Source organism: Oryzias melastigma, linkage group LG14 (assembly GCF_002922805.2).
Source record: "Oryzias melastigma strain HK-1 linkage group LG14, ASM292280v2, whole genome shotgun sequence".
Classification (NCBI taxonomy): domain Eukaryota; kingdom Metazoa; phylum Chordata; class Actinopteri; order Beloniformes; family Adrianichthyidae; genus Oryzias; species Oryzias melastigma.
In genome coordinates this window covers 17,246,128-17,273,126 of record NC_050525.1, presented here as the reverse complement: position 1 = coordinate 17,273,126, position 26,999 = coordinate 17,246,128, and the positions used below count along the sequence as shown (strand labels likewise).

General features: G+C 36.4%; 1 protein-coding gene across 1 annotated transcript in view; it reads left to right on the top strand.

The window, feature by feature from the left end:
• rxfp2a (relaxin family peptide receptor 2a) overlaps positions 1-26,999 on the top strand; it is a 69,489-nt gene that overhangs the window by 15,272 nt on the left and 27,218 nt on the right. Inside the window, exons 3-7 of the mRNA XM_024266791.2 lie at positions 10,223-10,309; positions 11,686-11,791; positions 22,624-22,695; positions 24,342-24,413; positions 26,658-26,729. Coding sequence (XP_024122559.1) covers positions 10,223-10,309; positions 11,686-11,791; positions 22,624-22,695; positions 24,342-24,413; positions 26,658-26,729 — 409 coding nt within the window. The remainder of the gene's footprint in view (positions 1-10,222; positions 10,310-11,685; positions 11,792-22,623; positions 22,696-24,341; positions 24,414-26,657; positions 26,730-26,999) is intronic.

Sequence of the window (26,999 nt, the reverse complement as noted above, 5' to 3'; positions counted from 1 at the left end):
CGTATCCTGTAATTTATTTCAAAATCCATGTTGTACTTGTTAGTTTTTTTTTTGGTATAAATTGTTGTTTCTGACCCTGTTGTTGTTTTGGATATGTCATAGTATGGCTATATAAGCTTAATAGATCAATAATTGATCCATAAAAGTAGAGATTGATCTAACACATAAAGTTAGCTTGATGCTATGGTATCATGGAATTTCCCATAGGACGGCTAATGCTAACGCTCGGTCAACCTAAACATACATTGCTGACTAAATGAACATCTTTATAAACTCACAGGCATGAATTTTCTAAAACCTTTTAAGGAAATATTTGTTTTTTAAGTAAAGCACTGTTTTTTGCTCTTCTTCTGGAATAAGGTGTAATGCTTTAGCACAATCGCCACCTAGTGGCCAAACTGAAATGCCCTCCAGGAGAGGCAGAAGAATCAAATTATTTCACTAGTACAATTTACAGTATGGGAACTGTATGAGATTAATATGAATAAATGTAAAACATATATAGAGATTATTTATGAATTTCTAAACAAATGTGTCTAAATATGTAAACCGTGTAAACTCGAAATTGAATTGAATTGAACTGAGTTGAGAGGATCGAAAGAATAATAATAATAAAAAAAAAATCTGAATCAAATCGATCCAGGCTCTGGTGAATCAAATTGAATCAATTCTGGAAATTATTTTTCCCACTCAATAGAATCAAATCAAGCTATAATTTCATAGTAGGTAAATTATAGCTTGATTTGATTCTATTGAGTGGGGAAAATATTTCATTTGTAATTCCAACCCACAGCACATTTAATTTGTGATGCTTAAAAGAAATAAAATCATTTGAAATGAAGTAAGGATGGACCAAAAGAAGAGACATTAAAAGTTTTAAGGCCTAAAGACACTCTAGCAGTACAGATGGTGCAGCTCAGCAAACAAAGACAGCAGAAAACAACAAAGTTTTATGTTTGCACTCAAACTTAGACAAAGTCAGGACATATTAGATGTTTTTGGGAATCCGGTCCATCTGTGCGCAGGACAATAAAATCAACTTCTGAACCCCGTAGCTCACTTTATAGGTTGTTCCCATTAGAGATTAGAGAAATAAAAGATTCTTGTTATTTTTAGGGTTTCCCTAAACAGATCGATGGTCGCTCTGTCAAAAACATTGTAGTTATTGACTAATTTTACTAGAAAACCAAACTTCTTTAACTGTATTTTTTTGTCCAAATTCTCATTAAGTAACATGGAGTTACTCTTCTGTTCTGAGCAGAATTGAAAGGGATTAGACTCCCCTGAGCATTGAGCAAAAGCTAATTTTGTGTGAATACATGTGAGAATTCTCTGAACTGGATGACACAGTGATCCCTGCCGTCCCACTGAATCACTGACAGTTCTGCTCCGTGCTGCGGCGCAGGCTGGCACATTCGGGCCTCCTTCGTCTTTTCTGCTGCTCGTTTTCTTCCACATAGCAGATATACGTCTGCTTCAATGATGGACTTGAATATATGACCATATAATCTGTCACTTATGAAGTGACAGGCTTTAATTCTTGTTGTTAATACTTGTTTTTTCCCCATAACAGAGGAAAGTTCAGCTCAGGTCGATTTTTGAATTGAAACTCATCAATCTTATCAATATTCTTTTACATCGCAAACCCTCCCAATTTTCCATGAGTTTCTGCTTTAGGAGACTATAGCAAGTCTTAAGTGTCAAATGTATTTTTTATGAATTGTTTTCAAAGTAGGAAAGTTACCACACACTGAAGTGGCTTGGAAAAAAGTTTTCACGTTACTCTATAAAAAGACATTTTCTGAGTATTTTCAGTGACGCAAATGGATGCATTTGAGCTCAAACCGTCAAAAACATAGACTTCACTGTAAGGAAGAATAATTGCTACCCTCACAAGTCTAGATCGCTCTTGAATTCAATTTCCGTTTGTCTGAGTCCCCCCCGCCATGTCATCAAACAATATTTCTCAGGTAAAACTGCCCCCGCATGGTAGGAGCAGTCAGGAAGGACATAACATCTGTGTTGTAACGATGAATGTGTGAGATGTGTAAATAATTCAGAGATAACCAAATGCTTTGTTGGTTGAGACTTTTGGTGAATAGGCATTACAACCAGTCAAACCAGTCCTGTGTTCTGTCTAAACAGAAAACATTAGAAAGATGCCAGTCATTTTTGTGATTGAACATGCAACAAATATATATATTAGAAACAGACCTTATGGCTTGAAAACTTCCCTTTTGAGTTGAGGAGCTGCTTTTAATTCAGTAGCTGTAATATAAAAAAGCACCACAAAATATATACAAATAAATGTTAATTAACAGATATGAAAATAGTCCCATTCATCTTTTGATATATTTCCAGTAGTCTCTTAATTATGATTATGCCGTTTTCAGGCAAAAAAACAAACAAACAAAAAAAAACTTGTTTTCTAGGACATAGTTTCTGCAGAGCGGCAGGTGTTTATTAAAATTACCTCTGAGATGTAAGCAGGACTGTTGCAGGATGTAAGCCTGCCCCCATTTCCTGTTATCCCTTTGTCTACATGTTATCACGCTAGCTTACAGCCCCTTACACCCCCATGCTAACATCAGCTGTGCAACGAAAGTGGCGATCAATTTTCAAGCTTTCCAGACGCACAGATGTTAACTCAGACGGGGAAAACAAAGACGTACATGAATCTATTCGTCTGCTAGCGGATATATCAGAATGGAGCGGAACAGGGAGCTTGTAGTCCACCGACTGCAGCATCTACGTCAGCCACAGGCTTTTTCGAGGAGGACAAGATGGCGACTGAAAATCATTAGCCGAAAGGAAGTCAACCGCCCACCCTCCCCCGCGCCGCACATGTTGGTTGAAAAATACTAGTTTTTGGTCAAAAAAGACTAATATAATTTGCCACCCTAACAGTTATGTGTTTTTTGCGTTTTAAATGTTTGACCTTTAACACCTGAGGAGTCTCTACAGTGCTATTTAGCATACCATAACTCCTTACACGATCGACGTGAATGAGCTAATCTACAAAGAAATGTGGTTTTGCGCTGGTAAGCAACGCTTTAAAGCAGCTTTTCACCGATATGCAACACAATACTAATATAAAGTGTTATATTCTGACGCAAAGCCACTTTTCTCTGTGACAGAATGAAAATTAACTGTGGTCAGATGTAAAAACTGATCTAGAGTTATAGCTCCACTTTAAACATCTTAGCAGTTTTACAAATCTGAACCTTTAATTAATATTATATTAAAAAGTTTTAATAAAAGTCGCTTAAACTCTGAAATCTCGAGGAATTTACACTTCCGACTAATGGTTTTTAGCTTTTTGCTCTTTTTGGTTTTCTCTTTATTCACAGTGATTTAAATAAAGAAATACTCAGAAACACAATTTTAAGCTTTATTTTTTTATATATGTCCTCCACCTTCAACAAAAATGCCACAAAAACATGTTAAAAACACCAAAAACACGATTTTCATCGGAGTGGGTCTTTAATTCTTTCCCATTTATGTGCCAATGTGTTGTAAGGATGGAAAAAGGATGGAAGCGTATTTGAACAATAATAGAAATTATCTGGCCCTAGTGAAACTTTAAAGGCGACTCTTAAAAGAGCGCTTGAGTAAGTGGGTCCTAAAACCTGACTGTGCTCCTTAAATTTTATCAGGATTTATGGGTCAAATTCCTAGAGAAAATCGAAACTCTTCTAGAAGGGCTGTCTCATCAGTTCAAGTATGAAAACTTTCATTTATTTGAATTTTTACAGCGATTTAAAAAAAGGAACTATAAGGACAATCTTTTTATGCATGTCTTGGTGCATAAGAACCTCTCTAGAGAAGCTAGTTTGTGCTGACAACAAAATAAGCCATGCACATGAGAATAGCTATGGTTAATTTAGGCGTTGTGCTATCGGAACGCACCAGCACACTCCTCCACCTCTCACCCCGGCTAGATAACAAATCACCTGCCTCTAGTAAACAATGTTTGGAGTCTTTTATTGAGCTTCTTGTTTCCCTTGTGATGGTAGATCTACACAGAAGCAGAAAACAAGACAAAGGAGAAGGAGAGGTGTGTTAGTTCACTAAACTGCATGACGCAGCTTTCTATCGCACTCCTGAATCCACAGGACCATGTGAGAACATAGTGTGTTTTGGCTCTTTGAAGGCACTCTACAGTTCCTTTAACAACATCCACGTGGATTGGAACCTGCACACACGTTTGTAATTGCTATGAACTGTTTTAGAGTAGTGATTAAATCACAGCAGGTGAATGTCTTTCCCCACAAATAGTTTGCGGTTCTCTTGACAGTTTTTCTAACTTATGATGCCTGAAAAGCAAAACTGATGAGGTTTGTCTTTTATTTTATTTATTTTTTATAGCTGTAAAGTTCTTGACGTGTGGGATAAGGCTGAGTGGTTTTATAGAAACGTTCCTTGGAAGCAGTGCCAGAGATCGAACATTATAAATGGTGGGGCGGGAGGGGGACGGAAGACTTTGGAAGAATTGAAAACATCAGAGTGGAAGGTTATTGCAAATGAAAGGATCAGAAATACAGTTTTATTATTGTTATTGTTATAAATATAAGATAATAATTTTAGGGACATTGAATTTTATAGAAAAAATGATTTTGTTATCTTTGCAATGCCTAACTCTTGAGAACATCATCTCAGTTTTTGTCTATTACTCTTGTATTTTCAATTTGAAAGATAAATTGTTTGCTTACCTTGGATCATTTTAATCAGCACAGCCTCACCTATGTGACACTAAGGGTGTATTCAGACTGGAAAAGTCTGTTGGTCTGGTCCAATCCACTTAATTTGGTCCGTTGGACCTTGCGTTTGGGCCGTATTCAGACTACTGGACATTTTCTGCCCCGTACCAGAGTTTTTAAACAAAACCATGTGAGTACAGATCTCTTCAGTCATTGGCCAGGAATTACAAGGACAAGGCAAAGCAACGACAAAGTATCGTCGGGAGAGTTCACCTATTCCAATCTTATATATTGCTGAAAACATTTTGAACATCTATGTCGACGTCAGGTACAACGTTTTTATTGCTGCTTTGTTACAGTAGAGGCCTGCTGCAAGGTGGTTACTGAGGTGACGTCGGCTTTTAAGGTACACTGATAAGTGTTTATGACATATAGATTGTCAGGAAATCATTCTGAGAAGCAATATTTATCACGTTAAAAGTTGTTTTAATGACCACATTTCAATGAGTTGCTCTGCCTCATCGTTGCTCCACTACTCTGTTTTCATCACGTAATTCATGGCAACGGTTCAGTATTTCCAATCTGAGCGCAGAACCTGATCAGACTGAGAAAACTGAGTGAACCAGAGCTCAGTCTGATTGGAAATGAACCAAAAACACCTCCAAAGGTGGGTCTGACAGCAGTTCCTGGTCACGGACCACGGCGTTTAGACTGAAAATGTGATTATCAGGGGAAACAAACTCTGGTTCACTTTGAGTCACATGTGTCAAAGTCAAGGCCCAGGGGCCGGATCCGGCCCTCCAGATAATCATTTTATTTTATTGTTATTAATAACCCGATGTTATCTTGCGCTTATTTCTAACTTATATAAATTTGTTAAAATATACTTTTATGGAGGGTAAAATATAGAAAGTTATTTTACGTTTCAGTTGATATATTCTGGAATAATATTTCTGCCTGTTTTTATTACTCATAGTTATGTTAAAAAGTTGAAAGTTTTAGAAAATTTAGTTTTAGTTTGTTTAATAAATGTTTATCTTGTTCGGCCCGCGACCTAAGGTGTGTTTTGGATTTTGGCCCCCTGTGTGATTGAGTTTGACACCCCTGCTTTAAGTGAACCAAACATGTCCCGTCTGAATACACAATCATTTTGTTTAGTCATTTTTCCATGTTGTATTCACACACTGGACATAAAATCTTACCAAAATAGAAAATTCCATTTGGAAAAAAAGTGTTTAATTTTGTTGCAGAAACCCCAAAAATGTTTACTAGTATTGAAGCACGTTTATTTTCAACATAGTTTTATCACGTTGATGTTGTAGTGGTGCGGCAGAACGCCCGGTTACGTCACTCAGTTTCAAAGGTTTAAAATGCTTGTATTGATGATTTGACAACATTATAATTAAGACTGACTCTCCTTCGCTTCTATATGGGCTCAGGTCAGTGCTTTAGGCCTTTTCTCCCCCCCACAACCATGCCTTTATATTTTTTACCAAACATGGCTTTAATGCTTGTGGGAAAGTATACCAACAGACACTGTGAGTTGGACTGTCTAAATGTTCTTTTCTGAGATCTATTTATGAAAGCTTTGTCGTGTTACTCTTTTTTAACAGATCTCTCATCCATGAGGTCATTTTTTTTAGACATTGACAGTTCTTTATGCAGCGCTGCCTCAGGGATGTTTGAATCACATGTCCAGCCTGAGCGAGCGCCCTCACCTTTGACACCCAAATTCTTTGATTTGTTTAGTCAGGTCACACTCGGCAGAGGGGAAAGTATGCAAATGCATTCCAGTCATTCTCTCAGGAATGGGGGGAAACAGAAGTCTAATGGAGAGGATTGGTTGAAGATCCACTCCAGTGACTGGTTTGAATTTAGTTTAAACAGGAACTAAAATATGACAAAAGAAAAAGGACCTAAGCTCATTGGCCTTGTGGTAGAGTGTCCTCCCTGAGACTGGAATGTTGTGAGATCAAATCCAGGCCCAGTCAAACTAAATAATAAAAATGGGACCCGGTACATACCCGCTAGACACTCAGCACTAAGGGGTTGAATTGGGGGGTTAAACCACTAAATGGTTCTGGAACTCGGCTGTGTCTGCAGCTCACCCCTCCCCCAGGAGGTGGGGGTCTAATGCAGAGAAAAAAATTCACACACCTAGGTGCGAGACAGCTAATGAGACGTTAACTGAACATGACAATAGAGTGAAGGTAAGAAGATGTTTCAATTAGCAACTGAAGATTGCCTTATTCATGTCAAATAGGGATCAATCAAGGATTAAAGCACAATAAGAAAATCTGAAAAAAGAAAAAATATGAAATTTAACTTTTAAGCCAATATAACCATTTGTATCATATGTGATACATGTATTTCTGAGACCTTTTTCTGATCACTATGATCAAAACTTTCCTTAAAAACCTAACTTGGTCCATGTTTCTGCCTTGTAGTGCATTATCATGCCACTAGGGGCAGTAGAAGAGGTTTTCTTGCTCATTTCAAAATGGCTGCTACTATAAAATCCAAGACACACTTTTGGCGGGAAAAGTTTGTTTTAAAATATTTATGGTGAGAGTAACTCATCTATTTTATGCATTTTTTGAAACGACTGTATTGAAGGAGTTCAAAAGTTGTTGATAATTCTTCTTAATACAATTACATCATGTGGTGGTCAAATTTGAGCTAGTGAATAAATAAAGTTCTTTTTTGGGCAATAGTTTTGCATCTTAAACTTGTGACCAAAAACCTACTATCTGATGCACCCATTGATGATCACCCATTTGTTGAAAGTAGAGTTTTGTTTTTTTGCTTTTTAAATGGTTACGGTCAGGAGGTTTTGTGTTCATGTGGTCAGTGAAAATGTGATAATCCTGGTTATTTAGCAGTTTTTTTCCACGTGTGGCCCCGTGACCGCCTGCTTATGACCTGCCAGAAGCGACAAGCCGTTGAAAATCCTCTATTGTGTGAAGCCAAACGGACTTTTTTCCCCCAATATTGTGGGCTTTTTTGTGCTAAAATACTTATCCAAAGTTCAACAGTGACAGCCAGTTTTAGGCCTCCTCACCCAGGTTGAATCTTGACATTCCAGAGGAATTGTGGGATACTTCCTCGGCTTGCTTAACACCACATTTTGAAAACAACTTTTCCAACAGTGATAATTTTCCTCAAACTAAAAAAAAAAAAAAAAACTATCTTCATTTTGCAGCAGCGACTGCTTTCACTGAATGTTTTTGTAAATGTTTGAACTGAATCTACAATATGTGACTGAAATATCCTCCAAGTTTCCAGTTTTTGAGCCTTTATTGGCAGGATGGTTCTCTGATTTAGTCTCTGCCAAAAGAAAAGGTTTTGTATTTTAAACCAATTTGGAAAAAAACTCTTTAAACTTTCAAACTCTCTGCGTTTTGTGTTAAAAGAAGCGTCTTGTGGATTTTTGATGAACACCAGAGGAACTGCCTGCTCAGTTTAGATTATCCCCCTATGTCATTACAAGTGCGCAAATACCAACATTGATGCTGTTGCATAAACACAAAAAATTGAATGATCAAAGTAAAGAAACCGACTCCACGCCTCCTGGTTTTCTTTTCACAGAAGCCTACTGGGTAATTGAAAGACCATAAGGGATGGTTATCGTTGTTATCATTGTTATCACAACTGCAGCATTCTTTTTTTTTTTTAAAAGACAGTTCTTAGCTCTCACAAAAGCACCTCAAAAGACTTATCTGGAAAAAAATAATATGAAGTTTATAGTGCAAGATTAGAGAAAACATAATTTCCTCTCAACAGGTGCTCACCAGAATTAATTGGACCGTACCGTACCACTCCGTACCGCTCAGTGGAAAAGAGGATTTTGGCCGAGCACAAACCACAATTATTCATTTCACATTCATGATCAATTTTTTAAACGGTTGGGACTTTTGTGAATTAAAAAGGACACTATCCATACGTCAGTACCAAATCAGAGTCCTTGATTGGTCAAAGTCTAACTGGTCTAACTTTCAACGCTTGTTTTGTACGCAGAGCCCGAATTTTGATTTAAAAACTTGTGTAGCAATTTGTAATCAAGACTGTATTAAAGTGGTCGCTTGAAAGTGCGTAGCAGAGGCTGATGTGAATGCAGCACATAAGAAAAGTAGACTGAAAAAGTTGCTGACAAGAGTCTTGGACTGACTGTCAGATTCAGGCTGAAGCCCCGCCTTCCAAAGACCAAAGACCATCCAAGGCCATCCATAGACCACTGGAGGCATGTCACGTTATGTTTATTGTGTCATTTTTATTTATCTATTTATATATTTCTTTATTAAAGCTCAAATATACAATTTTTTTCAAATCTATTTCTGAATCCAAAAGAGCCATAAACTACTTTTTCCTCCATAAATTTCCATTTTTAGAAAGTTAAGTTAAAAAAAAAAAACTCTTGGTACCAAAAATAAGCACTACAGCAGGAAAAAACCAGCAGATGTGTATGGAAGGAGGCCACATCACAGTTGGTCCTGAGCCAAACATCAATTCTGAGGAAGTCCCAATTGTCACGATTTTATGCAACTTTATGTTTAGATCACTTGCAGTTTGAAAGTTATGAAAATCATAGAAAATAATCTAGTGGAAGTTTTTTCTTTTAAGGGATATGATGGAAATAGAAATATTGTGCTATATGTGTGCAGTGATTTGTTAGTTTCAGTGAAACATCTGTAAGATAAAAAGTCTTATGTCCCATTTCAGTTCCCAACCACATATTTTACCAAATTAAATCAAACTGCAATGAGAAAAATGAAACTTTGGAAGAACTTTAAGAATATTTTATTTTTTGTAAATGGCCTCTGGGAAGTCAAAGCATTGCCTCTGGTTTATTGATAAAATAGAACCCTTTAGATTTGAATGGGCCCAATCCAGAATGATAGTGTGGAGCTCTGCTTTGCTCAACCAAAATTCATAAACATTAATGACATCAGCATCCAATAAAAAGAAATACTGGCTTCCCAAACAAACTATTACTGCTAAAACAGAACAAAAAATTATATTAAAGCATGATCTACCAAAAGAGTATATTTGACAATTAATAGACATCAAGAACAAAACTACAACATAACTGATTTAACAACATTTTATGAAGAATCTTCTAATTTATAAAACTGCATAAACAGATCATGTAACCAAAACTTAGAGGAAATAGATTTAGGCAATTTTTATTATAAAAACACAATGAAGCAGCAGATGTCAGAAAAATGTTGTTCATTTAGCCTTATAGAATCTACAGACTACTGTCTAGAATACAAATATAAAGAGCATCTGTTTTTAAGACAAAAGACATCATAATTTGCATAAATTATACATTTTTCTGACAAAGATGGTCTCCTTTGAGATTATCGTGGCAACACTTCAATTTCAAAAAATCTCTAAAAACAAACAATAAAAACGCTGCTTTCATGATAAGATTTTTATTGAGTTAAGTCACATTTTATTAAGCAACAAAAGAAGAGTTTTTTTGACTTGAATATCTGTTTTTCCCTTATTTTCTCTTCCAGGTGACAACATTGGACTTGCAGACTTGATCAGTGAAAAACTTAGAAACAAACCTGCTAACGCTCAACCGGTTACCCAGAGAGAGTGTTGTAAGTATTTGCTTTTATTATTGAGTCTTCTTGTGCTTATATTAGATTGAAGGTCAGAAAACTAATTAACAAAAGGTTAATTATTCTCATAGCTGCCACTCAATGCAGAAGATTGGCAGCTCATCTTAAATTCCTGTCTCCTGATAATACCAAAGGATTTAGGATCATTTTTCTTAATTGTTGTGAAAGTTAACAAGTTATTAACACTTGTTTTATATGGATTTTTATGATAAATTTGTTGTCATAAGAAAATATTCCTATAGAAAAATGTTGCGTTTATGAAGAAGTACTATTTTCTGTGAGAATTAGAAAAACAATCAGATCAATGCATCTTCAAGTCCCACTCTGATCATCTATTAATCTAATATAAAAGTGTTTCCAGTATCTTTTAATTATGATTATTCCGTCTTTAGGCAAAATCAAAACTCTCGTGTCGTTTTCCATGGAGGTTTCTGCAGAGCGACAGTCGTTTATTAGAAATCCGCCTCTGAGTTGTGACACAGTTACTGAGAGTTCGCCCAGACCTGTAACTTCTTCTGTCAGAGAATCCTCTGTCCTCCACTCGTTATCTGTATTAATAACACCTGTTTGAACTCGTTATCTGTATAAAAAACACCTGTCCTCAACCTCAAACACTCCAAACTCCACTATAGCTAAGACCAAAGAGCTGTCTGAGGACACCAGAAAGAAAATTGTTAATCTGCACCAGGCTGGGAAGACTGAATCTGCAATAAGTGTAAAAGGAAAGAATAAATTGGGCCATGTATTGTCAGATTTTGAGTGAAAACCTCCAATCATTGAAGATGAAACGTGGCTGGGTCTTTCAGCATGACAACGATCCCAAACACGCTGTCCAGTTAACAAAGGATTGGCTTCCTAAGAAGCATTTCAAGGTCCGTGAGTGGTCTGGCCAGTCTCCAGATCTCAACCCCATAGAAAATCTTTGGAGGGAGGTGAAAGTCTGTGTTGCCCAGCGACAGCCCCAAAACAGCACTGCTCTAGAGGAGATCTGCATGGAGGAATGGACCAAAATACCAGCAACAGTTTGTGAGGACTACAGAAAACGTTTGACTTCTGTCATTGACAACAAAGGATATATAACAAAGTATTGAGTGTTAACTTTTGTCGCTTATTTTCCACCATAATTAACAAATTAATTATTTAAAAATCAGATGGTGGCTGACTAAATACGTTTTTGCCCCTCTGTATGTCCTCCATCATAAGCAAAATCCCACAAGAACATGTGAAAGACTTAAAAACACAATTTGTGTCAGAGTGGGTCTTTAAACCAACAAACAAAAAAAAAATCTGTATGAATTATTCTGTCTCCTACTAATATTTGATCCTTTTTCAAATTGTGTGCATGTCTGTGTCAGTCCTAGATACCTATCCAGAGAGCTGCGACTGCACCCAGACGGACGTTGAATGTGTGGAGGTCAGCCTTCAGGAAGTGCCTGTGCTCTCCCCGAACGTTACGTGGCTGTAAGTGACTTCTGCTGTCAGCGCTGTGTGAATCGGCTTACACGGTCACATGGCTTTCTTTTTAAGGAACCTGACTGGTGGGTGGATCTTTTTTAAGAGCTAACATTGAAGGAGCGGCAGAATTTCTCTCAAGATTTCTGTCCTTCAGGGCATGACAACCTTATGCAAATAGAGAGAAATATTTGTTTTATCTTTACGACCTTTATGTGAAAGATACTAAATAGTTCAATCTCACCTGAAGATATCTGCCTTCCTCTGACTGTAGTGACCACTGTGAGACATTTTCATTTGTCCTCCATCGTTTCAAGTCTCCAAAGACAATTATATTTATAGCTGACATTTCGGTTCATTGAAAAATGTCTTTCTTTTAACCGTTTTGTCATCTCAAGTGATGCCCCAATAAAAAGTTGCAGGTAACCACGAACCTCACACAGCTGCAAGACAGCACAGACTCCAACCGGAGAACGCCTTACCCCAAAAAGTTACCTCACCATATTTTACATTTATCTACATTCACACTGTCTATGTAACATAATACACAATTCGGGAAGCAAGATTTGCACATTTCACACCACTTAAAACTGTAGGTTGGAGAAATACACTAGTAAACATTAGAAAAAGAAAAAGAAGCCCCTCCCTGCCTGACCAGTGTGAACCTAACAGACTAAATCTCATTACCGGAGTGTCCGTAGCTTTGCAGTTTGCTGATTAAATAAATCTGAGGGGAAGGACTGCACAGTGGTGAATTATTTAGCAGTGATTTCTCTGGGCGCTTCTGCTTCAGTCCAAAAACAATGAGATCTGAATATTAAAACTTGTCCTTGTTTGCATGTTGAGTTTGTTTCAATACTGTGCTGTACAAGCCAGCTCTGCTTTTGTCAGCACATGACCCTGTTTAGGAAGTAATTAGATGGCTGGATAATCAGATTAATTTGTCTGCCAGCGTGCCTTTGGTTGGAGTTTACATTTACAACGGTCTAAAAATATAACTAGTTAAAAGTCCGGAATGTCGAATGTCTGTGAGATGCCTTTGTTTTAGATATCATTACTTGTTTTAGAACATAATGACAATAGGAAAAGATTTTATTGCTTCGAATTCATAAAACAAATCTTCTTACCACCATGAAACTACTCAAACATGCTCTCTCACTCTCACTTTGTCACATAATGACGCTTGGATATAGTCACATTTTGACGTCCGTGTCATTTTTTGATGTTTTGTGAGTCCCCAACTCATCGTTTTTGAAGTGCTGGCTGTTCCCAGTAAATCATGGGTCCTCAACATCTGGACCCCAAACTGGAAAGGGTCCAGAAGCAGGACGCAGAGCACACCATACCCTAACCCATGGGTCTCCAAACTACGACCCACGGGCTGCATCTACCTCCACATGTGGCCCGGCCTCCAAACACTATCAGACACACATATTTTTTTTAAATCTGGCCATATGATCGAGACCCACATTTTTATTTTAATTTATTGGTTGAAGTTTTAAAAATGTTTTAGTATTTTGTTTTCTGTGAAGATTACTTAAAATGATTATTAGCATTATGTGTTGGCTTCTGGAAAACCATAAATGTTTACGTTTAGGTAAACTCTGTGATTGTTGCACTTTTTCTATGAGCCTACAAACTGCGATTGTGAAGCCCTCACAAGAAAAAGTTTGGGGACCCCTGTTATAACCCAGTACTGGTACTCTAACCCTGCACTCTGTCCCGTGTCTGGTATCGGTTCGGGTACCGCATCTGATACTGGGTACCAGTACCAGCACTGGACGCATCCTGCAACCCTAAGATATCACATAATATATAGAGCACACATATTATAATACAATTTGGTTTAAGGTTCTTATTTAAATTTGTGACTGATGTACTTTTAGTGGAAAAGTTAATGTCAGGGAAGCACAAATAAGGACAAAGCTTAAGTGACGATGTGTTCCCCACATTTTAAAAAACCTTAATTCTCATATTTTCCACCAAAAAGTGAAATGGTAAACCCCAAACGCTTCATCAAGCTAAAGCCGAGGTAAACAACTGAAGTACCGTGTGGAAAATTTGAACCCTTCACAGTTTTCCACAGAATTGCTTTTAACGCTCATAAACCAACACTTTCATTTTCCACTTTGGCTCCATTATGAAAGAAATGACTTTGTTTTGAGTTCACTGGGGTGTTCAGTATTTCATTTTTTAAATAATGGTTGAGCTTTCACCAGACCGCTACAGCACCTGTTGCTTTTTCTTGTTCAGAAAAGACAAACCCTGTTTTAACGTATAACGAAAACTAATAATTAAAAACACAATTTTTGGGTTCAAGAAATGTCTTAACTTAAAACAAATAACAGAAACTATCCAGGTCTAGTAGAGTTTTAGCTGTGGTACAATTAGTTGGGAAAAATTTATTAAATTTGCACATTGGTGTGTTTAAATCTATTAAAAAAAACACATATTTTAAGCCTAACTGCTTCTTATTCACTCGGGTAAATTGAAGAATTGACCTCAGCTGGGTTTAATGTGTAACAGTTAAGCCAATTATTCCTTCACATTTTGAAATCTGACTGTAGCCTTTCACCTTTGTCAAAATATTTCTAAGAACAAGGATTATTCAATCATTTAAGCCCCAACTCAAAGTCATGAGGGCTCCTTTGCCGTTTCTACTATCATGTAAGTGTGAAAAAGACAAATCTGGGTTTAATCTACAATATAAGGAAAAATAAGAAGGTCAGGAGAAATCTGAGTACAGTTAGTGGAGGATCGGTCTTGGAAACCATAAACCTCCCAGACTTCTGTGGCCAAATTAGGACAACAGAATTCTGCTGAGGTGGAACAAAACGGAGATAGTAACAGTATGCCGGCACGTTGTTTCCAAAATAATCAGTTGTGGGATGTTTGGTGGCTTTTCCAAGTTGCCCGTGTGTGAAATTCTATACACTCCGGGGAAGGGGTTGAGCTGAGCAAAATGTTAGGAAAACACCTGCGAACATGGAACTTTTAGTAAAAGATGAGCCAAGAACAACTCCAGTAAAAGAAGCTGAACTAATACGGCAGGCGGAGGGTGTCAGTTCTATCAGCAATCCAGCAGATTTCTGTCAGCTCCTGATTGCACTGTGGTTCAGTGACCCGCACAAGCCATCTTCACATAAGTGGAATTTATTCATTCCACTTATTTAACCAGACCCCCCAGGATGAAAGAGATGCCATCTTCAGCCAGAAAGATGGATCAAAGATTCTGGTGTTTTTAACAGGTTTTTCTCATGATGGAGGACACAAAAAGATAAATTAAACTGAAATTCGATATCTGAATATGTTTTATTCAAAGCAATGTGAATCAGGTGCAGATGAAAAATTGCAGTTTAAATAAGAATGTATTTGCTACGAAGACAATAAACTGGGGGCGTCACAAGCTCCCTGCTCCACCCTGTTCTGCATGGAGTGATTATTGACTTTTCCATATTACAAGCAAAAGTCACAGGTTTGAGAAAAGTCAGTTTTGAGATCAGGTTTTTCTAAGATCCAAAAAAATGTGTTAGGACTAAAGTTTCATAATTTGCATAATTTGTTTTGCTTTAAAAGAACATTTTTGTGTTTGCAAACTTTTTTTTTTTGCTTTCAAAAAATGTTTCTGCGTTTGCAGCACAAATGCTTTTACATGCGTTATGCTTAATCTTGCTTTTACCCTTTCTTTGATTTTGCGTTAAGCGTAATATACGTGCCACGAAACGGCCAATCCCAGACAAGACGGTTCATGCTGGTTGGTCTAGATCAGGGGTCGGCAACCTTTAACAGTAAAAGAGCCATTTGGGCTCGTTTTCTACTGATCAAAACCTACAAGGAGCCGCATGGACTTACTTTAGCCTTGAAGAAAATTGGCATTCATGACACTCTCTTTGTTTTTTTATTTTTAGGTAAATGTGAATTATGTGAAGTATTTTTGGCACGAACAAAAGCAAAAATATGAAAAGAAACTATCACGTCTCAAAATTTGATTTTTTTTTGTTTTTACCTTTAGTAGAGCCCAAATTAGCGAAAAAACTAGCTTGTTGCTTAATTACTAGCTGAACTCCAAATCAGCAGAAAATTCCTCAGTAAATGAAATCAGCTAAAAATGTTAGCATGTTGCTAGAATAAAAGCTAAACTTTAATTAGTGTAAAAGCACCAGTAGATAACAAATTAGTTAAAAAAAATGTTAGCCTATTGCTAAAATATTGGCTAAATTAGCATAAAAAACTCATTAGAGGCCAAATTAGCCAAAAAAAATTGCTAGCTGGTTGCTCATTTACTAGCTTAACTCCAAAATAGTCTAAAATTCGTTAGCAAACTAAATTAATAAAAAATGTTAGCATGTTGCTAAAAGAGAGGCTAAATTCTAAATTATCCCCAAAAAACTCGAGTAGATAATAAATTAGCTGAAAACATCAGCATTTTGCTAAAATATTACCTAAACTCCAAATTAGCATAAAATTAAGCACTGAACTAAACTAAAGTTTCATAATTTACATATTTTTTTTGCTTTAAAGAATATTTTTGTGGTTGCAAACTTTTTTTTTTTTGCTTTCAAAAAATGTTTCTGCGTTTGTGCCTCATCTTGCTTTTACCCTAATATATGTGCCACAAAACGGCCAATCCCAGACAAGACGGTTCATGCTGGTTGGTCTAGAATATATCCAATCAAGTGTCTCTGCCTCGCATCGGTGGCGCTTGGAGGCAGAGGTGGACTTTGGAGATTGTATCGGTGCTTTGTTTTTCTGTTTGCAAAAAAAAAAAGTTTGCAAAAAAAAAAATATTCTTTGAAATCAATTAAAAAAAGGCTGCAAATGCAAAAAAAAATTTTTTTTTTAAAGCAAAAAAAGTTTGCACATACTAAAATATTTTTGGAGCACAAAAAAAGTTTGCAAGCACAAAAAATATTTTTTGAAAGCAAATAAAATGTTTGAAAATGCTAAAATATTTTTGGAAAGCAAAAATAAAGTATTAAATATTTAAAATTTTAATTTGCAAATTATGAAGCTTTATTCTTAAAACTTTACATTTTGTTTGCAATTTGAAATATTTTGATCTTAAAATGGTGGCACAAAAATCCCTTAATAATTCTGATGCCTCCACTAGTAGGTGACTAGATCCAAGTACATCTTCATTTTCCCCATCAGAGCTGACGTCTATCTCAAACTGTTCGGTTAAATATCTCCGATATTTGTCGCCATTTTTGTTGCACCTGCTATGTTAGGTTTGGAGATGTGAGGAGCAGTAAGATTAGCTGGAGTGTAAACAGATGGGGGATGGGAAGTGGGGGTGGGGTTGATCTGTGCCAACTGTACCGCCCACAACTCAAAGGCAAATTCTAATAAACTGCTGCTGCTCTGCAGAAACTATGTCTTAATAAACAACACAGGTCAAAAATAGCTTAGTCATAATTAAAAGACCACTGGGAACACTCAAAATAGATCAAAAGATGATTAAAGTGGGAATTAAATCCTTTAACTTCTTGGGAAATTGGTATAATTGTGCAGTTAGCCAGAGTTGATCCTGTTCTTCTTCTACTAAATGGGGCCTCATTTAGAGCTGCTCTTCAGTAAGCTGTAGCCGAGGAACACCGTCGTGCTCGTGGTGCACAAGCAGCTTCCTGATGCTCAGTTAGTTGACTGTTTTCAGCATGAGATTGACATCATCCATTTTCCACCCTCACTTTAAGCTGCAGCACCAGCAGCGATGACAATAGTGACAAACTGTACCGAGAGTCAACAAAAAGCGATCAGTGTGACAGAAAAGTTTGACTCTACGCCAGACTAATGCAAAAGCTCGGCAAAGAATTGGTACGGTTCAGCAAAATGTTTGAAAAAGTTGCAGTAGAAACTGTTTCTATAAAAACACACAGACAAAAAATGGTTCCAAACATAGTAGAAGTTGAAAAATCTTTTACATGTATTTATTTTTTTATTGTACATAGTGCTATGTATTATAGACCCACTCTGATGTTAAAATCATGTTTTTAACATGTTCTTGTGAAATTTCCCCCATAATGGAGGACATTAATCTAGAAAAATAAACTTAAAATTGCATTTCTTAGCATTTCTTCATTCATTTCTTTATCTCTGTGAATCAGGAACAGTTTTAAAAATGACATTTTGAGAAGAACTTTTTGGTGACTTCAGCTCCTGCTTTGTTCCACAATAAGGGGGGAGGGGAAGGGGGGGTGGGGTTGCTCCACATCAAAGGTGCACCCATAACTCAAAGTCAAATTTCTAATGAACTACTGTCACTCTGCAGAAACTATGTCCTAGGAAACAACATACCGTATTTTCCGGACTATAAGTCGCGGTTTTTTTCATAGATTGAATGTCCCTGCGACTTATACTCCAGTGCGACTTATATACGAATTTTTAATGATGAGATATGGACCGTAAGTCTAGAGTGCCCTCTTATGGTGATCTATGCATTTACTTTATTTACTTTAGTTATTCAGACGTGACACAGAGGACAAAGAATTTAAGGGATTTAGTGATATGGAGTGAGATTGCGTGCAATTAATTACAGTAAAGATACAAAGTTGATGAGTTCTTGAGGCTATAGTTAAATAAAACTGTTATGTTATATAAATGCTACACCTTTTCGTTTTTTTCATGATGCTAATATGTGAATATGTGTTGACACATATTCAGCCTGTTTTCTATTCACTTATGAATGTTATAACTTACCTTCCAGGATGATGTAATATCATTTTTTTCAACCAGTTTGTAAAATAAATTACTTGAAAAAAATGCGACTTATACTCCAGTGCGACTTATGTATGGTTTTTTCTTCTTCATTATGCATTTTTTGGCCCCTGCGACTTATACTCCGGTGCGACTTATAGTCCGAAAAATACGGTAGTTTTTATTTTATTTTATTTAGGCTAAAAACAGCATCATCATAATTAATATTAATTACTTTAAAATAGATCAAAAGATGATTGGAATAAGACTTTTATAAATAGACCCAAGTTGGGGTAACTTCTACAAACTTTGCAATGTGGACTATGGAATTCTGGGTATTGATGCCAAAGTGAAAGAGGTAAAAAAAAAAAAAAGGTGAATCAGAGAATAGATCTTTACATTTTTGTATGTATTTTGTTGTTTTTTGTGCTCCTGCCATAGCTTTAATTTAAAATGAACACTTAGCTGACACTTGAATCTGTTAAAAATGACAGAGCAAAAACATAAAACAACCAATTAGATAATTATTTTAACAAATATATGATCCCGTCAGTTCAGTTTTCTCCTATGCTACCAACACAGAGAGCATGTGATGCATTCAAGAACCAGTGCATTCTTGAACACCCTGTTAGCATACAGTGTTCACACTGATTTCACCACCTGATTCTAGTACATGCAGTCACAGTTGGAAGAAGCTTGGTGCAAAATGTCAAATGTGCAAATCTTGTGTTGTGATATTGTTCCGGTCGAACACCAACTGCAATTATTAATTTCTCCTTCATATACATTTTCATAAGTTCAACACTTTAGGGGGACGTATATATGTGATTACTAAACCAAAGTCTCTGATTGATCAAAATTCAATTGATCTAGCTTTCAATGAGCGATCAATGGCTGCACATTTTGTATGTAGAGCCCAAAAAATGTGTGAACTTTTGAACACGGAAGCTCGAAACGTACATATATGCAAGTTTACATACAGTTTTTACGTTAAATGGTCATTGAACGTGTGTTTCCGCACCCAGGGTAAACATGGTTCCACGTGCATTCTGTCTTGTCATCTGTCAGTCTCAGCTTCTGATTCTTCGATTCCTCTTTTGAAAATGTTTAGACATCAACATTAGTAAGTAATTTCAGGTTTTTGCCGTTTTCTCTTATCTGATATCATAATCCTCCATCTGTTTCCGGATCTTTCCGCCTCCAGCATGTCTGTGTTTTGAACAATATCCTAAAAACCCTGACAAAGCGCCTTCATGCTGATGGACCCGAAGACATTTGGGAGACTACACGTCAAAGTAGCACAAACAAACAAGTGTTTGAAGCAAACAAATCCATGGATAGAGAAAGAGAAGAGGGCTGGTGGGCATTTTCGGATCATGCGCGGTGCCTCATGTCGAACGCCAACGGAGCCAAAGAGAACAAATCATAGGCTTGTGCGGAGATGATTTTTTTTGCTAACAAGGTTGAATAATTTCTCACATCTCTGCCAAAGCAAGGGGACAGGCTGAAAGTGAGTGGCATTGGCGGAGCTGTTATGCTTTGATGAGCTTGTCATGATAGCTTGAATGTTGTTTGCATGTCTGTGTTGTTTAGATGATGAGGAGCTCAAAATTACAACTGACTGGAAAAACAAAATTATCTGACAGCTGTCAAGACATTTTGTGAAGCTCAGGCCAATATTTCCTTTCAGTTTGTGCAAAAAAAAGAACTGTAAGCAATCTTTAATGAAATTTATAATACTTGAATTAAAAAAAAAAACACACAATTGCTGGACTTTTTCTGATTTTATTCATTACTATCCATAATTTAAAATGGACAAAAAAAATTTGCTTCTTTTTGAAGAGACTGATTTCTCATGATAGCACAGAAGATTAATCAGGGTTCATTCGAGTTAAATTTAAGACCTTTTTAAGGCCATGTGTATCAAAAATGAAGAATGATTTGTCAGCGAATTTAGATTAAAACTGTAGCTTCTTATCTTGTTGTTTGTGTTTGTTCTGTGGTGCTTTAGCTCGCTTATTTTCTTCTGTTTTTTGCGAATTGGTGCATAAAAACGTCTTATGTTGCTATTTATTTACATTATTTGATTAAAATAATTGTGATTGAATTTTTTTTTTTTTTTTTACAAAAAAAGGGGAAACAGAGAGGTTTCACTGCACAATTTTTAAGGTTCAGATATGAAATTTCAAGACGTTTTTAAGTTTTTTTTACATTAATAAATTCATAAATTCAGTGCTTTTAAGACTTTTTAAGACATTGCGAGAACCCTGTAAATATAGTCTGGGATTATTTTCTTTTTTTCTAATGCAAATATACACGTATGTGCATAAAGTCACACTCCGATCACCTTTTGAGCTATAATAAAAGCATTCCCAGTGGTCTTTTAATTATGATTTTAGCCAAAATCTGTCAAATCTGTGCCATTTTCATAGTTTCTGCAGAGCGGCAGGAATTGATTGGACATTTTCTTCTGAGTTGTGGGCGGGCTAAGTCTGCCCTCATTTCCCATCATCCATCTGTTTACGTGCTCTCCAGCAAGCTTACAGCCCCTTACAACTCCAACCTAACATCACCGGAGCAAGAAAAAGGGAGGGAAAAACTGAGCCGAGGCCAGCTAGGGGGCGAGAAAAACGAAGGGTGGAAGTGCATCAGAATGAGGGAAGCAGGGAGCTTGTAGCCCGCCGACTCTAGCGCCTACACATCTACAGCTACAGGCTTTTTCATCTGCTTCTGATTCACGATTTGACTGAAGAAATACTCCGAAATTTTATGTTAGACTTTATACAAGTTCTCCATCAAGAGATAAATGCCACAATAACACGTTAAAACCCAATTTTCATTGGAATGGGTATTTAAATGATAACTTGACACTGAAGTGTTTTTACTTGCTCTTAATAAAAATACTAATTGCCTGTTTTTTTGTTGTTTTTTTTGTTTGTGCATTTCATAATCCACAGCCCGAAAAAAATGCATTTGAAGCTTTGTTATTTTTTATAATATATTATAATTATATTATATTATATTTAGCCAGATGCAAAAAAAACCCATATATTTTTAACTTTTGAGCACTAAATATTGAGAGTTTATATTTTCTAAAATAATGTACATTTGTTTTGATTTTTGGAGCATTTTCTGACCTCCTTTTTGTGATTTTTCTCAATGAAAAACTATTTATGGTGATACAGCTGCAGGTTTGCTGTATTTCTCATCACCAGCTTGGATCAGTTCGATTGCTGCACTCACAGATATTAGTTCTTCTAAATTTGTTTGTTTTCAGACAATTCTTCAGAGATTGAACTGATCTGAATTCATTTTAATTCTTGAAAAAATGTCATTTATTTCAGCTGGATCAACACAGTTTTAGATATTTTGTTGGTCTCTTTGGGTCTGCTTTGTGATAAATAGTGAACTGTCTTTGCTTTTATGTTTGTTTAGCTTAACTTTTGTAAAAGCATTGTAGTCCTGCATTTGAAAAAGGCCTTTTTAAATGCAGATCATGAGTGTTTGTGGTTTTGTGATTCTGTAAAAAGTCTATTTGTCTTTATATCTTTAGGGGTTAGGAAGCTTTAGGTTTTTTGATTGAAAACATGCCTGTTGCGTTTAAATCCATGAGGATCTAAAGGAGATTTGCTTCATCTTTTGCAACAAGTTAAGAAAATCCTTTTGAAAGTGTAAACGTGATGAAATTAAATAATATTTTTTAACTTTCCAAGTCTTGAGATGATTTTTACACAACTATTAATTTATATTGAAGAAAGGTGGAGCTTGTTGAAAAACACTAGCAAAAAAAAGTTTTGCCTGAAAATATATAAATATTTGCTTTAATGTAAAATTGATTAATGGAAATGTTTTGTAAGTTTTTAATGTTTAAAATTAGATTTTTTTTACTTATTCCATTATAAGTCGTTGACAATTATTGATTCAAACATGCAATCACTTCTGCTCAAAAGATTACTTAATTTAGGATCTTCTTGAAATCTATTTTTTTTGTTTTTTATAGCTGGAAATAAAGTATCTCATCGAGGAGTTAACCTATTGCCAGTTTTGTACCAAAAGTTTTTGTCTCTGATTTAAATTCTTTAAAATTCAGTGCAAGTTAAATATTTGTATGTTTTTTTCTGACTTAATCATGTCTTTATTTTTTTCAGGTCTCTTAGGAACAATAAGATCCAAAGACTGCCTGATATGGTGTTTTCGGAGTACAGCGCCCTCGAGAGATTGTGAGTATTTTTTCATTCTTCTGCACTGATTGACTTTTATTCAATAAAAAAGAATGTATCTTTAGGGTAATACATTCTGAAACATAAATCCAAAACCACTTTTATTCTTATGAATTTCTCATTTAGTTATGCACTTTAAGGCCACCAGGGGCAGTCAAAACTTTTGCCCCTCCCAATTTCCCCAAAAATAAATTTTAATGCTAATGTTTATTTATATAGCACCTTTCCCAGACAACAGTCATAAAGTGCTGTACAGGATAAGAATAAAACAACATATAAAAATATGTAAAAATAGCATAAAATACATCACATTTAAAAGCACATAAAATTAGGCAGATAGAAGGCCACTTAATATCATTATTCTCCAAAATTAAGAAATCATCAATACAAGATTCTTTAAGCATTGCAAAAAAAACAAAAGTTACATTTGTAAATAAAATATATATTTTTTAATAATAATAAAACTGTTAAAAAAATACATATTTTTGATCCTTTCATTTCCACTCTTCCCTTCGATAGTCTTCTGCCCCCCACATAAGATTTTCTAGCTCCGCCCCCACCAACAAACGTGTCCCTAAAATGAATATTAAATCTGAATGTCACTACTGTTTTTTTTCTTCTTTTTAAAAGCAAACGCTAATTCAAACAAGCATGACTGACCTTTCCTTGCGTCAGAGCTCGTTAGCGACGCAGTCGGGTGATTGGCTATTATCATATCTGCTGGGGACAGTAAACATGAATGAATTGTTCATGAAACTCGTCCACGTGAGTCATAATAAAGCAACTTTTCACTTAGACATTTGCTCTATAGATCATGAAAGATTTTAGATTTTATAGAACCAAAAAAAATGCTGCAATTGATTATTTCATTAAACTCTTGTTTAAACCTTCAAAATAAGATACTATGGGTGCTAAAAAATACGCTTCTACTGAGTACTTTACACAAACCCCCTTCATGGAAGAACTAGCATCCCTCTAAGTGTTCAATCAATTGAGGAGAGCAACAGGAGCGCCGTTCCCCCCCGCCGGTTGTTAATTAATCAGATTTCACAGGGTGATGGCAGGACTCTCATAATCGCTGGTTAGACATTGTTTAGCATATGTCTGCATTTCCCCATTTAGTCATAGAAAATTAGCAATTTTGTTCCAGAGGTGTTAGAAGCCGGAACTGCCCTCGAGACTCTGGGGCTCTTTGTTCATTGTGCTCCACTTTTATAGTGGAAACGGCGGTTAAGACACACATCACACGGCTGAAAATGCCATCAGTGCTTTTGCTCTAATGTCACTGACGCTTAACATTTCCTGCTCCAGAAATAAAGCCACCCGTCCTTTATCGTTAAAGTAAATCTTTAAAGATATATTTATATATGATGGTTTTGTGCTTGGTAAGTCAGTGGAAAACTGCTGTGTGTTTGTAGTTTGACTTTTCATGTCAAAAAAGAGATGTTCTGTTCCAAGGGATTTCCTCTCATTCCTGCTGTGGTGTAAAAGAAGAGGAAGGGGAAATTTCATGGCACTGTGACAAAACTGCTATAATCATTTTAGGCATTCTGCTCTTGTCAAGGATAAGTTGCCACAAGGGATTACTAACTTTAGGTCTGCAGTTTTTGCAAGTAGGAACAACGCTGTTGTTTTTCTGATCACAGATTTCTGCAAAACAACAGCCTCCAGTTTGTGTCAAAAGACGCATTCAGTGGCCTACGCAGCCTGAAGAAGCTGTGAGTATATTTTTGAATTTTATAATATGTTTATTTATTTATTTGTTTCCAGATTGAAAAGTAGTAGTTAGGAGTTTTTTGCTCAAACGTTCATTTTTAATTTAAAATGTATGTAAAATAAATCTGTTAAGTCTGTAGCTCTAGTCACAAAAGGTGCTTTTTTTCAGGAAATATTGGCCGTCCCTTAAAGATCATTTTTTGATGGATTTTAAAAGTGTTCCCAGTGGTCTTTTAATTGTGATTATGTTACTTTTAGCCCAAAAAAAGTTTTAAATGTCATTTTAGGTCATAATTTCAGCAGAATGTTGGGCGTTTATTAGAAATTTGCCTCTGAATTGTGGGTGGGACTTTTGGCGCAGAGTAAAGCCGTTCTTCCATTCTACGCCCTTGTTAACAAATGATGTAGTTCACACCAGACGCTCACACTATGCAGCGATTGTTTCGCTGTCTGGTCTATTTTTTTTAGTGAGCTGCACGATTTCCATCAATCCTGGCAGGAAGTTACGCCAAGAAACACGAGAAAATCCAGTCAATATTTAAAATATAAGCAATTTTTCAAAATAAAATACCGCTATTGACAAATGCAATCATATTTTTATATTTAAACACACTGTTGAGATAAAAATACAGTAAGCACACAAACAATGCACATCACACAAAAAGACAAACTGACACACACATCGACCATTGAGAAAAAAATGTGTCTGAACTGCTTGTACGCCAGATTCACACCGTGTTTCTTGGCGTAACGTCCTGCTAGGATTGACACGGATCGCTTGCGGCTCACACAAAAAATAGACCAGACACAAAACAATTACTGCCCGGTGCGAGCCGGCCATGGAGGACCGCGGCGCTTCGCGTCTGGTGTAAACTACACCATAGGTTAACAAGGGCGCCGAATGGAAGCAGCCTCAGTTCCACGTGCGGTGTGAACCCGGTTTGAGCTTCCTACGCTTCCCATCATCCATCTGTTCCCATGCTCTCCTGTTAGCTTACAGCCCATTACGTGTACAACACTATCAATGTAACAAAAATGCTGAGCAATATTGTAGCCACCCAGACAACACATCCTCAACGCCAATTTATCACATTTTAACATTTGCTAAATGACCCCGCCGCACTGGGGTTGGACTGGTAAGTCAAGATGCATCCAGTACTGGTACCCAAACCTGTTTCAAGTACCATAACCTTAACTTAACCCTAGACGTGGTACTAGGCACGGTACCGGACATGAACCGATATCAGGCGAGGATTAGGGTACCAGTGGCTCCGCCTCCCAGAGGTTGGGATTTAATGGGAACAGCCACCAAGTCAAAAAAACGATGAGTTGGGGAAACATCAGTTTTTTAAACAAACGTTAAGATGTGACGAGTCAGGACAGGAGTGAGAATGTGTTGACCCAGCTGACAGTTTTGAGCCAGATACCAGCTCAGATGAGGAAAACGAAAACATATACGGATCCATTTGTCTGTTGTAGTTTCTACTACAATGCTCCTGTTTTGAGTGTCATTTTTGTGTCCGGTCCTGATTTACAACAATTTAAATAAATACATCAATACAAGATTTTCCAAAATGCAATTTTAGACTTAATTTTCTATTTATATCGTCATAAAAATGCCACAAAAACATTTTAAAAACACCATTTTCATTGGTCTTTAAGATCTATACATTTTCTTTAAGGTTTTTCTTTTTAAATAATTTCAGGATTAAAATACGCTGCAAATGTATTTGTGTTTAGTGAAATAATAAAGTTTATTTAATTAGTTTTATGTTTCTGGTGAATGTCTCGGACTCTAACTGAACTATTTCCTGCTTCACGTCAGAACACATTGAGCGTAAACACACAATCTGACTGCCGGTACTCTCGAAAATCCAAGTTTGTGTTTAATAGATTTTTAGGCACAGCAGGAACATTTGATTCAGATGAACACAGAAGTATGGAACCAGATCTTGTTATGCTCAAACCTCATTTTATTGTCTGGATGTCAGATTTACTAGAGCTCGCAGGAACAGTTTGGTTCAGTCTCCGTTTTGCAGAAGGACGGGCTGAGAGCGTTTTTGTTTGGCCTTGTGTCTGAAAGGTTTATTGAAAGACTGCAAGTGGAAATTTTGTCTCTGTTTGCTGCTTTTTTTTCGCCAACTGTCTGCTCTGTGAAATGTCTCTATTTTTTGTGGGAAGGGACAAAAAAAAATGAAATATGATGCTTGTGATAACTCGTCTCTGCTTATTACTTTGTCTGATAGGTTTCTCAGTGAGAACTTAATATCCTCGCTTAGCCCTGGTGTATTCAGGGAACTGAATCAGCTGGAGTGGCTGTAAGTACCACACACTGAAATGTGCACGATAGACGCACACACCCACATGCAGACACAGTGGCATTAAAGAACTAAGGGGGTTAATGCATGTATGGTGGGAGAGTCGCGTTCGCAGCGGAAGTAGTACATGCAGTTGTGTGATCTATTATTAATTAAGATTTAGAGTTTGGGAAACCAATGCTATTTTTAAGAACACATCTGTAGTTTCCTCTTCCGGCATGTGTTAAAAAGCTCTCAAGAGCAATACCCCCGACAGTATTAAACAGGAAA